General features: G+C 34.5%; 1 protein-coding gene across 1 annotated transcript in view; it reads right to left on the reverse strand.

Annotated features, from left to right (window-relative positions):
- Nucleotides 1-567: 567 nt before the first annotated feature.
- LOC120299189 (agouti signaling protein) overlaps nucleotides 568-15,291 on the reverse strand; it is a 43,502-nt gene continuing 28,778 nt past the window's right edge. Inside the window, exons 2-4 of the mRNA XM_039323736.1 lie at nucleotides 8,302-8,509; nucleotides 2,174-2,235; nucleotides 568-1,694 (exon numbers count right to left, since the gene is read on the reverse strand). Of these exons, the coding sequence (XP_039179670.1) occupies nucleotides 1,518-1,694; nucleotides 2,174-2,235; nucleotides 8,302-8,461 (399 nt within the window). The 5' untranslated portion in view covers nucleotides 8,462-8,509 and the 3' untranslated portion in view covers nucleotides 568-1,517. The remainder of the gene's footprint in view (nucleotides 1,695-2,173; nucleotides 2,236-8,301; nucleotides 8,510-15,291) is intronic.

Raw genomic sequence — 15,291 nt, forward strand, 5'->3', positions numbered from 1 at the left:
TACAGAAAACTAACTGTAAATCACTGAGCAATAACTTTTTTCACCTCTCTCATTTTGCTAGAAATCCACATGATTATTGTCCTAGAGGGCACCTTTTTACATCTCTGAAGTATAATAAATGCAATTCTTCAGGAGAAAATATACAGGTAGTCCTCAACTTATAACAGTTCATTTAGTGACCGTTCAAAGTTACAATGGCACTGAAAAAAGTGACTTATGACCATTTTTCATACTTATGACCATCACAGCATCCCCACGGTCACATGCATGATCAAAATTCAGATGTTTGGCAACTGGTTCATATTTATGACGGTTGCGATGTCCTGGGGTCACGTGACCAGCTTTTGTGACCTTTTGACAAGCAAAGTCAATGGGGAAGCCAGATTCACTTAACAATCGTATTACTAACTTAACAAATGCAATTATTTACTTAACAATTCTGGCAAGAAAAGTCATAAAATGGGGCAAAACTCATGTAACAAATGTTTCACTTAGCAACATAAATTTTGGGCTCAATTCTGGTCATAACTCGAGGACTACTGTGTTTCCCTGAAAATAAGACCCACCCAGAAAATAAGCCCTAGCTATCCCCAAAATAACCCAGGGATAGATGGGCGTGGCCAGCAAAGGAGGAGGTGAACACACTGGGTCAAAGATGTCTGGCAGCAGCCCGCGCAGTGCAGGTAAGTCCGAGCACAGGGGGGGGAGGGGGAGCTAGGTAATCCCGATGCACCACTCACTCCATCACACCATCTCTCAGCTTGCCTGTGGCCTTATTGGGACAGGTGGTCTCACGGTGCATTGGGATCACCTGCCCTGATGTGGCTTCGGGGAAGCCGAAAGACAGTGGGTCAGAGTGGGTGGCGCATTAAGATTGCCTGCCTCAGCGCAGCCGTGCTTCTGCCTGCTCCAGTGCTGCCATGTGAGCCCCCTGTGAGCCAGGTGGCTGCACCGGCAGCAGGCAGAAGAGAGGCACTGGGAGGGCCATGTTCAGATCACCTGCCTCCCCCCCACATCTGCCTCTGCACTTGGACTTACCTGCACTGCACCAAGGGGCCGGCGGGCTGTAGCTGCTACTGGACATTGTCGGTCCCTGCATGCTTACCACCTCTTATGCGTACATTGGAGGGTGGGGTGCCCAGCCGGGCTGATCCCCCTGATACTATATTTCCCTGAAAATAAGCCCTAATGTGTTTTTTGGTGCCAAAAAAATATAAGACCATATCTTATTTTCAGGGAAATATGTTACCTGTAATGTATTTTTAATGTGTAACTTTCATTCTCTCACCGTCCCTTCACTTTTCAAGTGGTCAGTCTTTATCTCATTTCACCCCTTCTCTACCATAATTACCATGGCAGGGACTAGCTTGTTTCTGGTAGCATTACTCTTTGAGACAGATCCCACAATGAATGTGACGCTTGGAAGAAAACAAGGCTCTTGGCCTCTTTTGAAAATTGATACAAGACAATCATGCTGGAAGATATACTGAGTTACTGAGAGCACTCTTGACTTTGATTTAGCAGTGTGGATTTCCCATACGACAGTAGCAGACTGTCTGAAAAAGTCGGCAGTGGCAGAAGGCACAGAAATCACAGCAGGGATGAGATGGTGGCTTGCAGCTTGCCCAAGTAGCAACACAGTTTGGAGGGGGAGACGGTTTGGGTCTAGAAGGCTTTTTTTGTTGCCCCATTCTCTGAGGAGAGAAAACAAAACAAAGCAAAGCATACAAATAAAGCTTTTGAAAAGCCTTTCAGTAGCCTTTGCTGCCTAAGAGGCTAAATGAGTCTTACTTCAGTTGCTCTAACTGAAGTAAATCTGTGCTCATCATTTTGAGCACATTTTAAGTTACTTTATTGTATTGAATTTTTCATTGTATTTTATCCTGCTGCAGATTTAAAGTACAGACAAGTGCAGATTTATCCATTGGTCAAACCAGGTGTCTTCTTCATACTTCACATAAGAATAAAAATGTTGTTTATTATTTATCTACAATATCCAATCTTAAAATCTTAACTTTGTCTCTAATTGTTTGTGGATTTCCAAGCCCAAATTTGTAACAACCTCAGCAAAGTATAATTCCCAACACTATTTAAGGAAGCCATGACAGTCCAGAAAAGAATATAAATTGATAGTTTATTTATCTTTATAAATATGCTAAGAACAATTACCCACCTTCATAGATTTTTTTTTCTCAGCTTCTTTCCTGCTTAGCTTCAAGGAAGTTTTGGTTAAATCTTTAGGGGGGAAAAAAACCCAGAAAGATTTCAGAAACTTGTATAATATGCATTTTTAACTGCAACGGGTAGAATAATATAGAATGCATGAACTGGACATTTCAATTGTAGTGACCAACCCATGCATTTCATCTACATAAGCATGAATATCTTTCTATTATTTTTGGAATAGTAGAGATGAAATACTTTTGCTTCTGCTTGAAAGAAATCACAATTACATTTTACTCCCAGCTTATATAAATGGTCTCACATCTCATTGCTGGTCCCAGGTTCTTGAAAATAGAATGAAATAAGAATGAGTATCAGAATGCCCAAATAGAGTACTGAAAAAAATTCTCATGTTGTTTGTGAAAAAATGGAATGGATGCACACATTTTATCTGGGTGATTGCCAGTCTCATTTAAAAGCAATTAGAAAACTGAATGGTGAGTAAAGATAGGGGAGCTATGTACCTCGCTTAGGAGGTCTTCCATATGGGTACTGATAGGGACATGTGTGTTAGGTAGGGACAAGGAAAAGGGAAGTTCGGCTTCGCATGTTTCCCCAACCTCTCCATTAGGAAGGTTGCTGGATGCCTGGTTTAGGAGGGAATGAAAAAGTGAAATGCACAGGATTTATGTAAAAAAAAAAAAAAAAGGACTAAGATATGAGATGAGACTAATAATTTAATTTAATTTGGCAAAACAAAGGTACTTTCAATTGTAATAAAAAATAAAGAAAAAAGTCTTAAAAGAACTATTTTCTTAAAAAAATAAATTGTTATTGTGTATACAAATGTTCTTATAAGTTTAAATTGAAAGAGACTACTTTACGGCATTGTATAGATATGCATATTGTAATTTTATGTTTAAAGTAAGGAAAGTTTAAAAGATGACTTAATTATACTCTTTTGATGATCTATGAAAATAACCCATAGAAGGCAATATATTTCTTTCTGTTTCTTTACTTTTCCTGCATTTACTAGCCTCCAAGTAAAAGCTGGAGGCAGAGAGAGAGAGAGAGAGAGAGAGAGAGAGAGAGAGAGAGAGAGAGAGAGAGAGAGAGAGAGAAGGGGGGGAGGTAGACTCTTTAATCCCTCTCCACTCTGTAGCCTGCATCCAAAAGCAAGCTGTTTTGCTTTTAGGAATAAACATTTCTTCTTTCCTCATTGCTGTCTGGATCTCATTTTTATTTATTCTTATGCAACTGCGGCTCTAGCTGGCACCCCAAATTATTCTTCTGACAAAACTAATAAACAAAAATCAAAATTAAATAAATTATAATATTTGAATAATTGACATTTAAATAAATTAAATTGAATAAATAAAAATTATGAAATAGAGGAAGCCATGTAGCCATTATTCTTTTTATTTTTGCAGAAAGGGCAATTGATGGCTAACTGATAGCAGGGAGGAAATCTTAAGAACTGGAAAGCAGCTTAAACTCTTATTTAAAGTACAAATAAAATGTTGTTCTCTTGACAGGTTGGAATGTCTACAGGCAGATTCAGGCCTTTAGTATTCTCTTCTAACAGTGTTTCACTGCCTTATTAATAGCTAGTGTTATTCTAAGACAGATAAAACAAACATATGGGTCAAACAACTCTTTCAATGTCCGTGAATTTTTAATCTCTAACTGAATGCACCATCACTCTGTGCCTCTCCTTTAATTTTCCTCAATAAATTCTTAAATAAAATATTGTCAGAATTAGTTGCTCTCACCTATAAACTGCTCTGATTTTTCCCAGTTTTGAAAAAAATGACCATATATGTGAGTTACAGCCTTAGTTTAACGTTTACGTTCCACATAACTTCCAAATTTTCACCATTATAGCCAGATGTGATTCAAAGTCAAACCATATGTAATGCAGGAAAACACATGTTTTATGTCCCTTCATCACAGGAGCTCAATTGATGAGTACACAAAGTAAGACTTCTTATGACTAAGGAGGGAAACACCTTAGCTATGGTGTGCAATCAAGATGGTTCCCTCTCTATTGAGCATTTTCAGATGTTTCTAAATTTCATCACATAAACCTTTGCTGGCTTTGAATTCATTTGTATTCTATTGGTTTATTTTGAAGGACATTATATAGCTAAAAAGCTTTGTTGTACAACATTCTTCCTTTCCTTGACTTCACCTGAGACAAAAACGGTTAAGGAGAAAGTAATCAGTCCAAGTTTCTGCTTTTTCCTTTGAACATTATTTGTTTCCTCCACCTCCTCCATTTTTTACCTCCTCTTCTGAATGTAGCATGATCTATTTACTAACTTTAGCCTTAAATCAAGAGATGCCATGGGAGAAAGAGATGCTGTTGTCTAATGGAGATATGTAACGGAACAAAGTTAATTTTTGTCAATGTCAATTTTGTCAATGAGAATATAAGGGTGAAAAATTAGGGCTAGTAGCAACTGAACCAATACAAAATGCTAGTTAGGAAGATCTTTAAGACAAACAACTGTTTCAAGATGTATTATTATTCTTTAAGCTGAATATTGTTTTGATGCCCCAGATGGCTAGCAAAGTGAATAAATAATACATACTTTGATACAGTGATGGCGAACCTTTTAGAGACTGAATGCCCAAACTGCAACCCAAAACCCACTTATGCATCGTCGAGTGCCGGGTAGGTGTGGCCCATTGGCTGGGTGTTGCCCATTGGCTGGGTGTTGCCAATTGGGTGGGGGTGGCTGCAGTGGTAATGGCAGACTGGGTGGGACTAAAAAGTTCAATCAATCAATTCCAACTTTGCAAGATCTTTTTTTTCCCGTGAGAAGTTGAAATTGACTGATTGGACTTTTTTTTTTTTTTTTTGCACCTGGCGGCGGAGGCCTAAAGCAAAAAGGTTTTATAAAACCCAGCCGAAGGCCTAGGACTGGGGCGATGGCTCGCGTGCTCACAGAGAAGGCTCTGAGTGCCGCCTTTGGCACCCGTGCCATAGGTTCGCCACCACTGACCTATAACCACAACTGAGGCCCAAATTTCTGTTGCTATGAAAACAGTTTGTTAAGTAAGTTTTGCCCCATTTTAATATCTTTCTTGCTATAGGTATTAACTGAATCACTGCATTGTTAAGTTAGTAACACAGTTGTTAAGTGAATCTGGCTTCCCCATTGACTTTGCTTGTCAAAAGATTGCAAAAGGTGATTGCATGACCTGGAACACTGCAGCCATCATAAATACATGCCAGTTACCAAACATCCAGATTTTGATCACAAGACCATGGAGATGCTGCAATGGTTGTAAATGTAAAAAATGGTCATAAGTCACTTTTTCAGGGATGTTGTAACTTCAGATAGTCACTAAATGAATGGTTATAAGTCAAGGACTACCTGTAAATAATACTTTAATGCTGGGAGTATGGTGAAATTCTATGAGGTGTGTGTGTGTGTGTGTGTGTGTGTGTGTGTGAGAGAGAGAGAGAGAGAGAGAGAGAGAGAGAGAGAGAGAGAGATTAGGGCCAAACAGAAGGGGATGTCAATCTTTTTCTAACCATGTTCTCCTGAAACCATTCCTCCCAACAGTTTTCACATCAGAAAATAACTCCATAGAAGACGGACAAATGGCCAGGAAAGCTCCATCTTTTATCTCATCTGCATCTTGAAGGGCAGCCATTTACTTCCATTTTCTAATAATAACATAACCTATAGCAGATCATTCACTGTTGTTCTTATCTGTTCCTCAGAAATCTTTTCTAATTCTTCGTGACCTCATAACAGTTAATATTCCCCAAATAAGTGTTTCACAGAAAGCCAAATTCTGCATTTCCCTGCATCTTTTATTCATTTTTCCTAAATAAATATATTTCTGGTCCTAAAGATCAGTTAAATATGAAATGTGAGAACATGCCATCCATGAAGTCTCATAGAAGATTTTATTTTATTGTTAAATTACTTCAGAATTGAAGAAGTTGATTTTAGTAGGCAAACAGACTACTGAGATTAATTTATTAATTCATGAATAATATTTTACTTTCTGTTAATATACCAAGGAAATTTGGATATTACAAAATCTATCTGTATCTTTAACTTCTTAAGTTAGACAGAGGAAAATGGTTTATTCTTACTTTTTAGATTCTGTATTGTCCCATACAAAGTTATATAACTTATTTTCAAGGTTTTGGAAGGTCTAATGATTCTTAATATCACTAGAATGAATTCTGATATAATATTAATTTTAAGTGATCATGAAAGCCATAATGATTTAATTAACAGTATATGAGCAGATGGCTAATGGCAAAAATGTTCCTATTAATTCCAGTAAGTCTGTGAAGTACCTTTCTATAAATTGGCCTTGATGTTTGAGTCGGCTCATTTCATAAATCTGTGATGTGGTGATTTTCGTATGGGTTCAGTTTGTTTCTTTTTAAAAATGAAAAGAGTCATGAGTAAGACTGTGAAGATGAGGTTTGCAAATATAGGTGAGATCTAAATTGCTTAGTATCTAATCCTGAATATAGATTTTGATTTGAGACATTCAGAACTTGATTTTCTATTTCTCCTAGAACAAAATAAAATAATGGAATAACTAAATTAAAATTAACTTATATCATATTTTATACTTGTAAATTTAAAGTAGTACTTTCTGTTATGTTTATTTATTTAAAATGATTATGTAAGATAAGTGAGCCCTTAAAGATAAGGGCTCACTTATCTTACATGCAAGTTTAAATATATTTTTAGTCAACCATTTAGCTGTCACAAAAATTCAAGGTCCTGAAATATTTCAGCAATGTTATGGGATTATGTTCTTTTGTTTATTTCTTGTTATAATTTGTCCATAAATATTCTATTTTATTCTGTTGGTTTATAGTATGCTGCCTAGGGTCCAACTGTGCCTAAATTGTAAATTCAATTTTCTAGGGGTCCTGGTCAGCCCCCTGACCCCTGGCTGCCACTTTAATTATATGTGTCATATTATATTATGGTGAGAGAGAACAGTGTCCATATGTAACTGGTTAAATTTGATATCTGTATATACTTTCATTGCAATGTTTGTACTCTGCTTTTTTATTGAAAAGCAAACGAAACATTCATCCTGGCTTCTGGCCTCTGGAATGATATTGTCCCAGACATGTATATTGCTCCCAACCTGAAGATGTTCCTGAAATCTTTAAAACTTATCTGTTCTCCCAGGTCTTGCGATTTACATTTGTGGAGCCCTTGTTTTTATCGTTTTTATTTTTTTTAAATGCAAGTCAGTCAGAGTTGTTCCAGAGTTAATGATGATGATGACGACAATAGTAATAGTAATAATAATAATAATAATAATAATAATAATAATAATAGTAGTAGTAGTAGTAGTAGTAGTAGTAGTAGTAGTAGTAGTAGCAGCAGCAGCAGCAGCAGCAGCAGTACCAATAGTAATAGCTGCCTTGGGTACAATCCCAAAATATCTGGAGCTTCAGCTGAATACCTCTAACATCACCAACAACAATACCTGCTTATCTCAGGGGCTTGGAAGAGATTTGACAGATGGATAAAAATGCCAAATCCAGTTTAAATTGTATGGCCAAACATAATCACATTGTTGGTCGCACATGGATACAGGTATAGAGAAATCATACTTTACCATTCAAATATAATTAAAATGATTTGTGCCATGAAGGTAGTGTCAACTGCTACTAACTACATGATAGATTTTCTTCAGGATTATTAAACTAGATTAAATGATTAAATTAGACTATTAACATATATTGAGAATTTATACCTGGGGTTTTTGAAGACTTAGTAATTTTGTCACTTAGAGAGATAAGTGTGGCGGTTTTCAAAAAGAGAGTTTTGAGCAATAGCTGAAAAACTCCTTATCCCTTCATTTGTTCTATCTACAAATAGGAAGTGAAAGAAAAGCACAGATGTGCTATCATTACTTTTGAAACATCCTCAGCATTTAAATACCATTTAGATGACCCTATTCCATTTTATTGACAATTCCATTGTCAGAAGAAAAGTATAGGCATACGACAATGTGCTTCATAGATTTCATTTCATAATACAGTACTGAAAAGGAAGAGAGATAGGAGGAAAAGCAAGGAATCTATGTTCATTTCTGGCCTTAAGATTCAAAACAGGATCCATTTTTACCAACCTACTATAGAGATGGGAGGGAGATCCGGGATCTTGATTTTGTTATTATTTATTGCATAGTTGTCCGAGTTTTGCTTTTCCTCAAATATCATGTAACAATAGCTGGCTGTAAGCAACATGGAGCAAAGAAGGAAGCTCAGGAGAAAGTTCTTGTATTCCATTCCGGAAGGCAAAAAAGAAAATATGTTTTTGCTAAAGTTCTCAGATACCTAAGGGAAAAAAGATAGGTCATGTGTCAAAAATATAGCCTTTTTAAAACAGCATCAATGTTTCTTTATCCTCCCTTCCCATTTATCATTTCTTTGCCAGAATGGACAATTCCAGTTTTAATCTGATACAACAAAACAGAAAAGTGTACAAAACAGAAAAGGCACATTCATAATTCATTAAAATGAGATGAGAACATATTTGATCAACCAAGTTAAATAATCATTGCATAAAGAAGCAGTTTTAAATCCTTTTTCATCCTTTCTTGAATGTCCCAATGTGCCGAGTGTATATGTATCCCTGCAAGAAGCAATTCTGAATAATCCAATAAATACCTCTGAGAACACTGAAGTTCAAAAACCAATATAAGCACCTTTTCCATATTTGATTGTGGTCTCCATAATGTCACATCTGTGACATGTTATATTACAGTTATGAAATGATCTGCAATAAAATTTCAATTAGATAATTCTGCATAACAGTTAAAGTCAGGAACAAAATTGAACTCTCTAGTTTATGCTTAGAGATAATGCCTGCAAAAAGTGATATATCCATTGATAAAAATGATCAGGTTGGTTTGGTAAAATATATATGGGTCAAATACAGAAATTCACAATTGGGTGTTTATTTATTTCTATTTTTATTATTTATTAATTAATTAATTTGTGGCCATCTTGTCTTGAAGCAACTCTGGGTGGCTTACAAAATTAAAAACTATAAAACTGTAAAACTTAAATATTTCTAAAAACAATAAAATAGAATTACAATCAAAAGCAAAATTACAGTTAAAATATGGGGAAGGAGACAATAGGGTCACAGATGAGGGAGGATTCCTGTTTGGGGCAATGTTAAATTTATTTATATAGCAATTACATTTTAGGTATGTGACATTAAAACAATTTCAAATTGCACAATTATTTCTTAATTTAAAAACCTGGCAAAATGAAACATATCATCAGAAAAAAATCTGTTCAATAGGTAATGTTACAATGTTCATTCTAGTATCTAATAAACTGTTCATTTGTCTATCTGGAAAGTAAGCTAATTTCACCTCTGGAATCCATTTCCTTCAAAATACTTTCAACCATTTGGTAAAAGTTTAACATATATGCACTCACATATAAATAAACAAAATAGACAAAATGTGTTTGTTAGTCAACAACTAAGATAACATGTTGAATGTCTAGAAATTATAGTTCATACTTATTATATATCTGAACCTTTATTTTCTTTTTTGTCTAATAATATTCAGTTACAAAGGAAGGGGGATAAAATTATTTATGATAAAAAATAAACAAAATGTCATCTTAATCTATTAGAATAACAGACAAATTTGACAATATTTGCAGACTATTTTGAAATGCTAGTATTTTCTCTTCATTTAACATCAAATAACTCAAACCAAACACTACATCTATTGATGCAAATAATTACTTTATTTTGTTTATGTAAATATCCAAACACCAATATAATAATTCTAGATTCCTTAAAAAAATAGAAGTTCTAGAATAAAATTTAGATATTCAACATCCATAGAATTAAAGATGCATGGAATTGCAGAAGTATCACTAAAAATGAGAAAGGTTTTTTTTTATCCATAGAACAAAATTGTGTAACAAGGCTGAAACCAACCAATTAAAAGATGATAAAATTTTGAATTTTGCTGATACAAAAACCAAAGTGCAAATCATTTATGGCATGTTTAGATTTCATTTTTTTCAGAAATGTGTTAATCACAGCCTTTAAAAATGTTATGATTATATCGAAAAACAAAAGAACAATGCACAGGGTAGGGGAAACAATTACTCTTACCTTCAACTGACATTTCAAAAATATTAAATATATGCAATCTATTTTGCAGAAAATACAACCAAATGGCAAAAAGCACCAAAAAAGAAATTAAAAAATGCAGAATTTCTTAAGAGATATTAAATGCATTCGTTTATGTTAACCCACATTTACATCGTAATATGTTCAAAAAAGCCCCAAATGGGAAATTAAAAATAAAAAGTAACATTTTTTTCAATAAAACAAGCCACTGCTTAAAATATTGGTTTTAAATGTAAAAAAGAAAAGAAAAATGAAAAGATGGATAGAAAAATGATTCCAAATGGTGTCTGGATGGTTCTTAATTAAATTTTTCATAGTTACCTTAAGAAGATTCCCAGGAAATTTTTATGAGTTAAGGAAGTTCTGATAGATTTATCCTGCTTAATTGGCAAAATACTATTATACTCACTACTTACTAGCAAAAATTAGAGCAGCTTTTCTCTATCTTGTCTTCTTGCCTCTAGAAGAATATGGGCGATGCTCCTAGATATTAGGTAGAGACCCCTCCTTTTTTCCCCCAGGAATCCTGTAATCCACACAAACCATCCAGCATCTGTTTGTAGTATACCTGGGCTGGCTTGCTCTTATTATGGCCCACAATTTAATTTGCTGCATATGGTAATGTGTTTTACTGATGATGCTTTGTATGTGTTTGTATATGTGTGGGTGTGTATACACATAATGCACAAATGCATACATACATGCTTACATACAGATGTATATGTATGATGTGTGTGTGTATTATTTTAAAGTACTTTGCAGAGCAAATTTGAATTGATTTGATGTAATGTTAATCAAGAGAGACTTCTATTAACTTTAAGGACAATGTCACCAGATGCATTTCAGATACAAATAATTTTAAATAATTGAAAAATATTTGCTAATACTTTCAGCCCTGGTTTCTTTTAATAAGGACTAAGGCTGTCTGCTGCCTAAGAAGAAAATTACTGTGCAAAATAAACAAAATTATCAGTATTTTTCAGACTTTTTCTTGTATTAATTTGAAAAAGAAATTATAAATTAGTAATTAGCTACAACAGAAAAAGCAAATTACCTGAAACATTTACTTTAAAAGTCTTTTTTCTAATAATGGTCAGCAAGATAAATTTCAATATTTTAATATATTATAAAACTGTTTTAACAGCACTTTTTAAAAATAATTTCCCATGTCTAGGAATAATTTTCATAAATACACTCTTAACAATTTTTGTTTCAGTAAATAGAAAATGTTTAGCACCAAGTTAAAATAATATGCTATAGTTCTATTAGTAGGAGACATTTGAGCATTCTGTTAAGTACCTGGAACAGAGGCAGCACAAGGAAACAATAACCAATGATGTAATGTTGATGGCCATCAACACCCTAATTAACAACTAAAAGCAACATACCATAAGGAACCACATAAATGCTATATTCTAGAGAGAGAGAAAATTTCCCTGAGGATAGGCTCCATCATGGTCCGAAAGCTTGGAAGACTAAACATCTGATGGGATCCTGCAACATTATCCTGGGATTTGTATATATGCCTTCATTCTAAGCCTGGATTTCTCTCTCTGTTTTGGATAGCAAGCAAGCTGTCATAATGCTTCCGATTCTTGAATGTCACTGTATGGATTATTAATGAATATAAATGGAGTCTTTAATTTTCCAGAAAATAATTCTAGGAGGAGAATTTTGGAAATGTTTAGGTTTGGGATTCCTGGATATTGACAATGGCAGCGCTTTCCCCTATTTTTATCTTCATTCTGTTGCATGATACTATTTATTATTTTAACTTATGTTGTATGTTTCTACTCAAAGTAAACAAAGAAATAAAAAACCCCACACTTGAAATGGTGATGAACTACCTGAAGTGGAAAAGGCCCATGTTTCCTTATCCCAAAGTGTAAAGAGCATATAGGATCAAATATAAACTTCCTCTAGGGTCCTCTTCATCACTTGCTTCATTGACCACCTTCACTTACCTGCAGATGATCATTCTCTCCCAGGTTTGCAGCATTCCAATTGTAATCCTATACACGATAGGAATGTGATTCTTGTCTTAAAAATGTATCCAGGGCCAGTGTCACTGATACCTTCAAGGCAATACTAATGTCTGTTCTTTTGTCAATGTCAATTGCTTCAGCTGCCCAGCCCTGTTGGTCCTTCTCTAACTACAGTCATCACCTTATCCATATTTTCTCTAGACTGAAGTTTAACAAGCAGCAACAGAAGAAACAGCCGTTCTGCCTGGTACCTGGCTGAGATGAGTGCACATCTTTTTCTAAGGTCTGAGCTCAAACCTCACCACTTACCAATGGCCAGGCCCACATGATGTGAGACTTGTATATGCATTATCCCCAAAGAGGATTAATGAGAACTCATATTTGTATAGTATTGGTGTATGGTAATAAATATTTAAGCCAAGTTTAAATTCTACTGCTTTTAAAAAGTGTGCAAGCTTTCAAAACCAAGTTCAGTGCAAATATGGTGCTAATTATTTGAAAATACAAGGAATTTCATTGCAATTGAGATTTTCCAGCAGCTAAGTGCTGATGGGTCATGACAAGGCCATTGCTGCTCCTCTTACCCTTCTTTATTTTAACATTGTACTGACATTTGTCTTCCAATTATTCAAAAGTTTTCTAAAATTAAAATACGACAAGGGAACAATCTACCTGCTGCTACACATCCTGACTGCAGCTAGGCTTGCTTTATTGCAAAAATGGAAGAGCAAGGAAATTCCCACAGAGGAAGAGTTAATACATAAAATATTAGCATGTGCGGAAATGGACAGGCTCACAATGATATTAAAAGACAAATGTGGATCAGTTTATTATGAAACCTGGGATAAATTTTACCAACGGAGGAATTTGAAGAGGACGGTCAGGATTAAAGATGAATGTTAAGATAGAAATACATGTTATTTTAGAACAAGTATTGTATATAAAACTTAGATGTATATGTAGAGATGAAGAATTGATTGTAAAAAGTGGAATAATCTGATAAGAATGTATATACTGGAATGTCACATTAAATCCAATGTTTGTTTGTTTTTAACTGTATTATAAATAAAATTTGTAAAAAAAGTTTTCTAAAATTTCTCTGGGAGGGAATATTTTTGAACTTATATTATTGTCAGATGGCAGAAAGCCTTGGTGCTGTTTTTTCTATTTTGTGCTCTTTCTCTTCCTGCTCCCTCATAGTTGCACAATTCTCCATCGACTCTGTAGCCAACCTGGTCTAAAGAATCCACAAGAGAAGTTCCCTCATGATAAATTTTTCTCAGATTGAACCGAAATGTGGAGAATTAGGGACCTATGTAGTGAGGAAGGAAAAGAAAAAAATATGAGCATAATCAAAGGTGGGGGATTTAGGGTAGAATGAGCAGCTAATTATTGCAGGAAAAGAGTAGAATGTAATTTGAAATGTAATTTGGTAGGAACCCCTGGGCTTATTGGAAATTTTTATCAAGGAAACCATAAATTCAAAAGCTACTATCATTCATTTTTCTGCATTCAATGTACAGCAGTCCATTGTGTATATAGAATATCATCATTATGAATACATTTTCCCTTTCATTTACAAATCTTATCTATTCATTTATTTGTATCATTTCTGTTAAAGCTTTCTATTATGCCTTGCAAGATACATTGCTCTTATAAAGAAGCCAAAATAAAATCAAATATAGAGTGCAGTTCTATGCATGTTTCCAAAATCATCAAAAGTCATGAGACTCTGACTCAAGGAAATCAGTGTAAGATTGCACTGCAGCATGATTTCAATTAAATTATTTTGGTCTACAATGCTGTGGTCTCCGAGAAAGGGTTCTCACTGATAGGAGGATGCACCCAAATCTTTTAATACTACAAACATACATAGATATTGTGAACACTTTAGAGATCTTCAATCTAGTTTCACAATTTTTTATTTGTTCTTTTGGAAAGCACATTTTGAAATATGTGATTTCAATGAGACTATTGCGATTTTTATTTACAAGTAGTAGTTCTTTGGATATTTGTTAGGTATCCATGCACTGTAAATGTAACTGGAGATACTGCAATTTTAATTTGGACCTTTTGCATTTGACACATGCATTCTACCATTCAGTTAAGATTTTTCATTCCAGAATAACCTTTCACTTCTGAATATCCCTTTCTAAAATACATACATTGAAAACAGATGCCTTTTCTTTCATCTTCTGACTCCATATATCATATTTACAGTCAACATCAGACACTGCAGTTGATTTAATTGTTTCTTGATTTAATTGTTTCTTGCTCAAGGAAAGCCTTGTGATGGGGTTACAGTTCAGCTGAAATTATTCTTAATAACTAATCCTACAACAATTTTCAGAACATCTTAAAGGAGGCCATGGGTATTGCTCCCAAGCTATTGTAAGTTCCTCATGCATTCATTTTATTTGAATCTTGTGCATCTTTAATTCAGATACGTATACATCTTTAAATATATAACACTTCTTTATTTATAGCAAATCTTATTGGATGCAACACTCACAGAGAGAGAGAGAGAGAGAGAGAGAGAGAGAGAGAGACCTTTTTGGAATATCTGAAACAGTAGCAGCTGTATGTATTTGAACGAACAGCACCAAGACTACCAAGATGGTAGTCAGAAATCAAATTTCTAATTAAAATACTCCTTCAAAAATTGCTACAGTAGCTGAGAGCAAACTTGATCAATTGAGAATTCCAGAGATACAAATAATTGTCTTGGTTGTATATGTCAGTTCTTTTGCCTGTATAAATTAGTGGAAGAAAGGAATAATTTCATTTTGCTTATTGCCAATATACCAAGATTTCTTGGCCCAACAATATCACTATTTTACTTCTCAATAACAGTACTACAGTATTAATGTATTGTAATACACATTACAGTAATTATAATCACAAACAATACTTTTAAGTTCTGACTATGCCCGTGTGAATGGATAGATATAGATAGATGATAGATGATA

This window comes from Crotalus tigris, unplaced genomic scaffold, assembly GCF_016545835.1.
Source record: "Crotalus tigris isolate CLP2741 ecotype Arizona unplaced genomic scaffold, ASM1654583v1 scf7180000024281.4978605, whole genome shotgun sequence".
In the NCBI taxonomy this organism is placed as follows: Eukaryota; Metazoa; Chordata; class Lepidosauria; order Squamata; family Viperidae; genus Crotalus; species Crotalus tigris.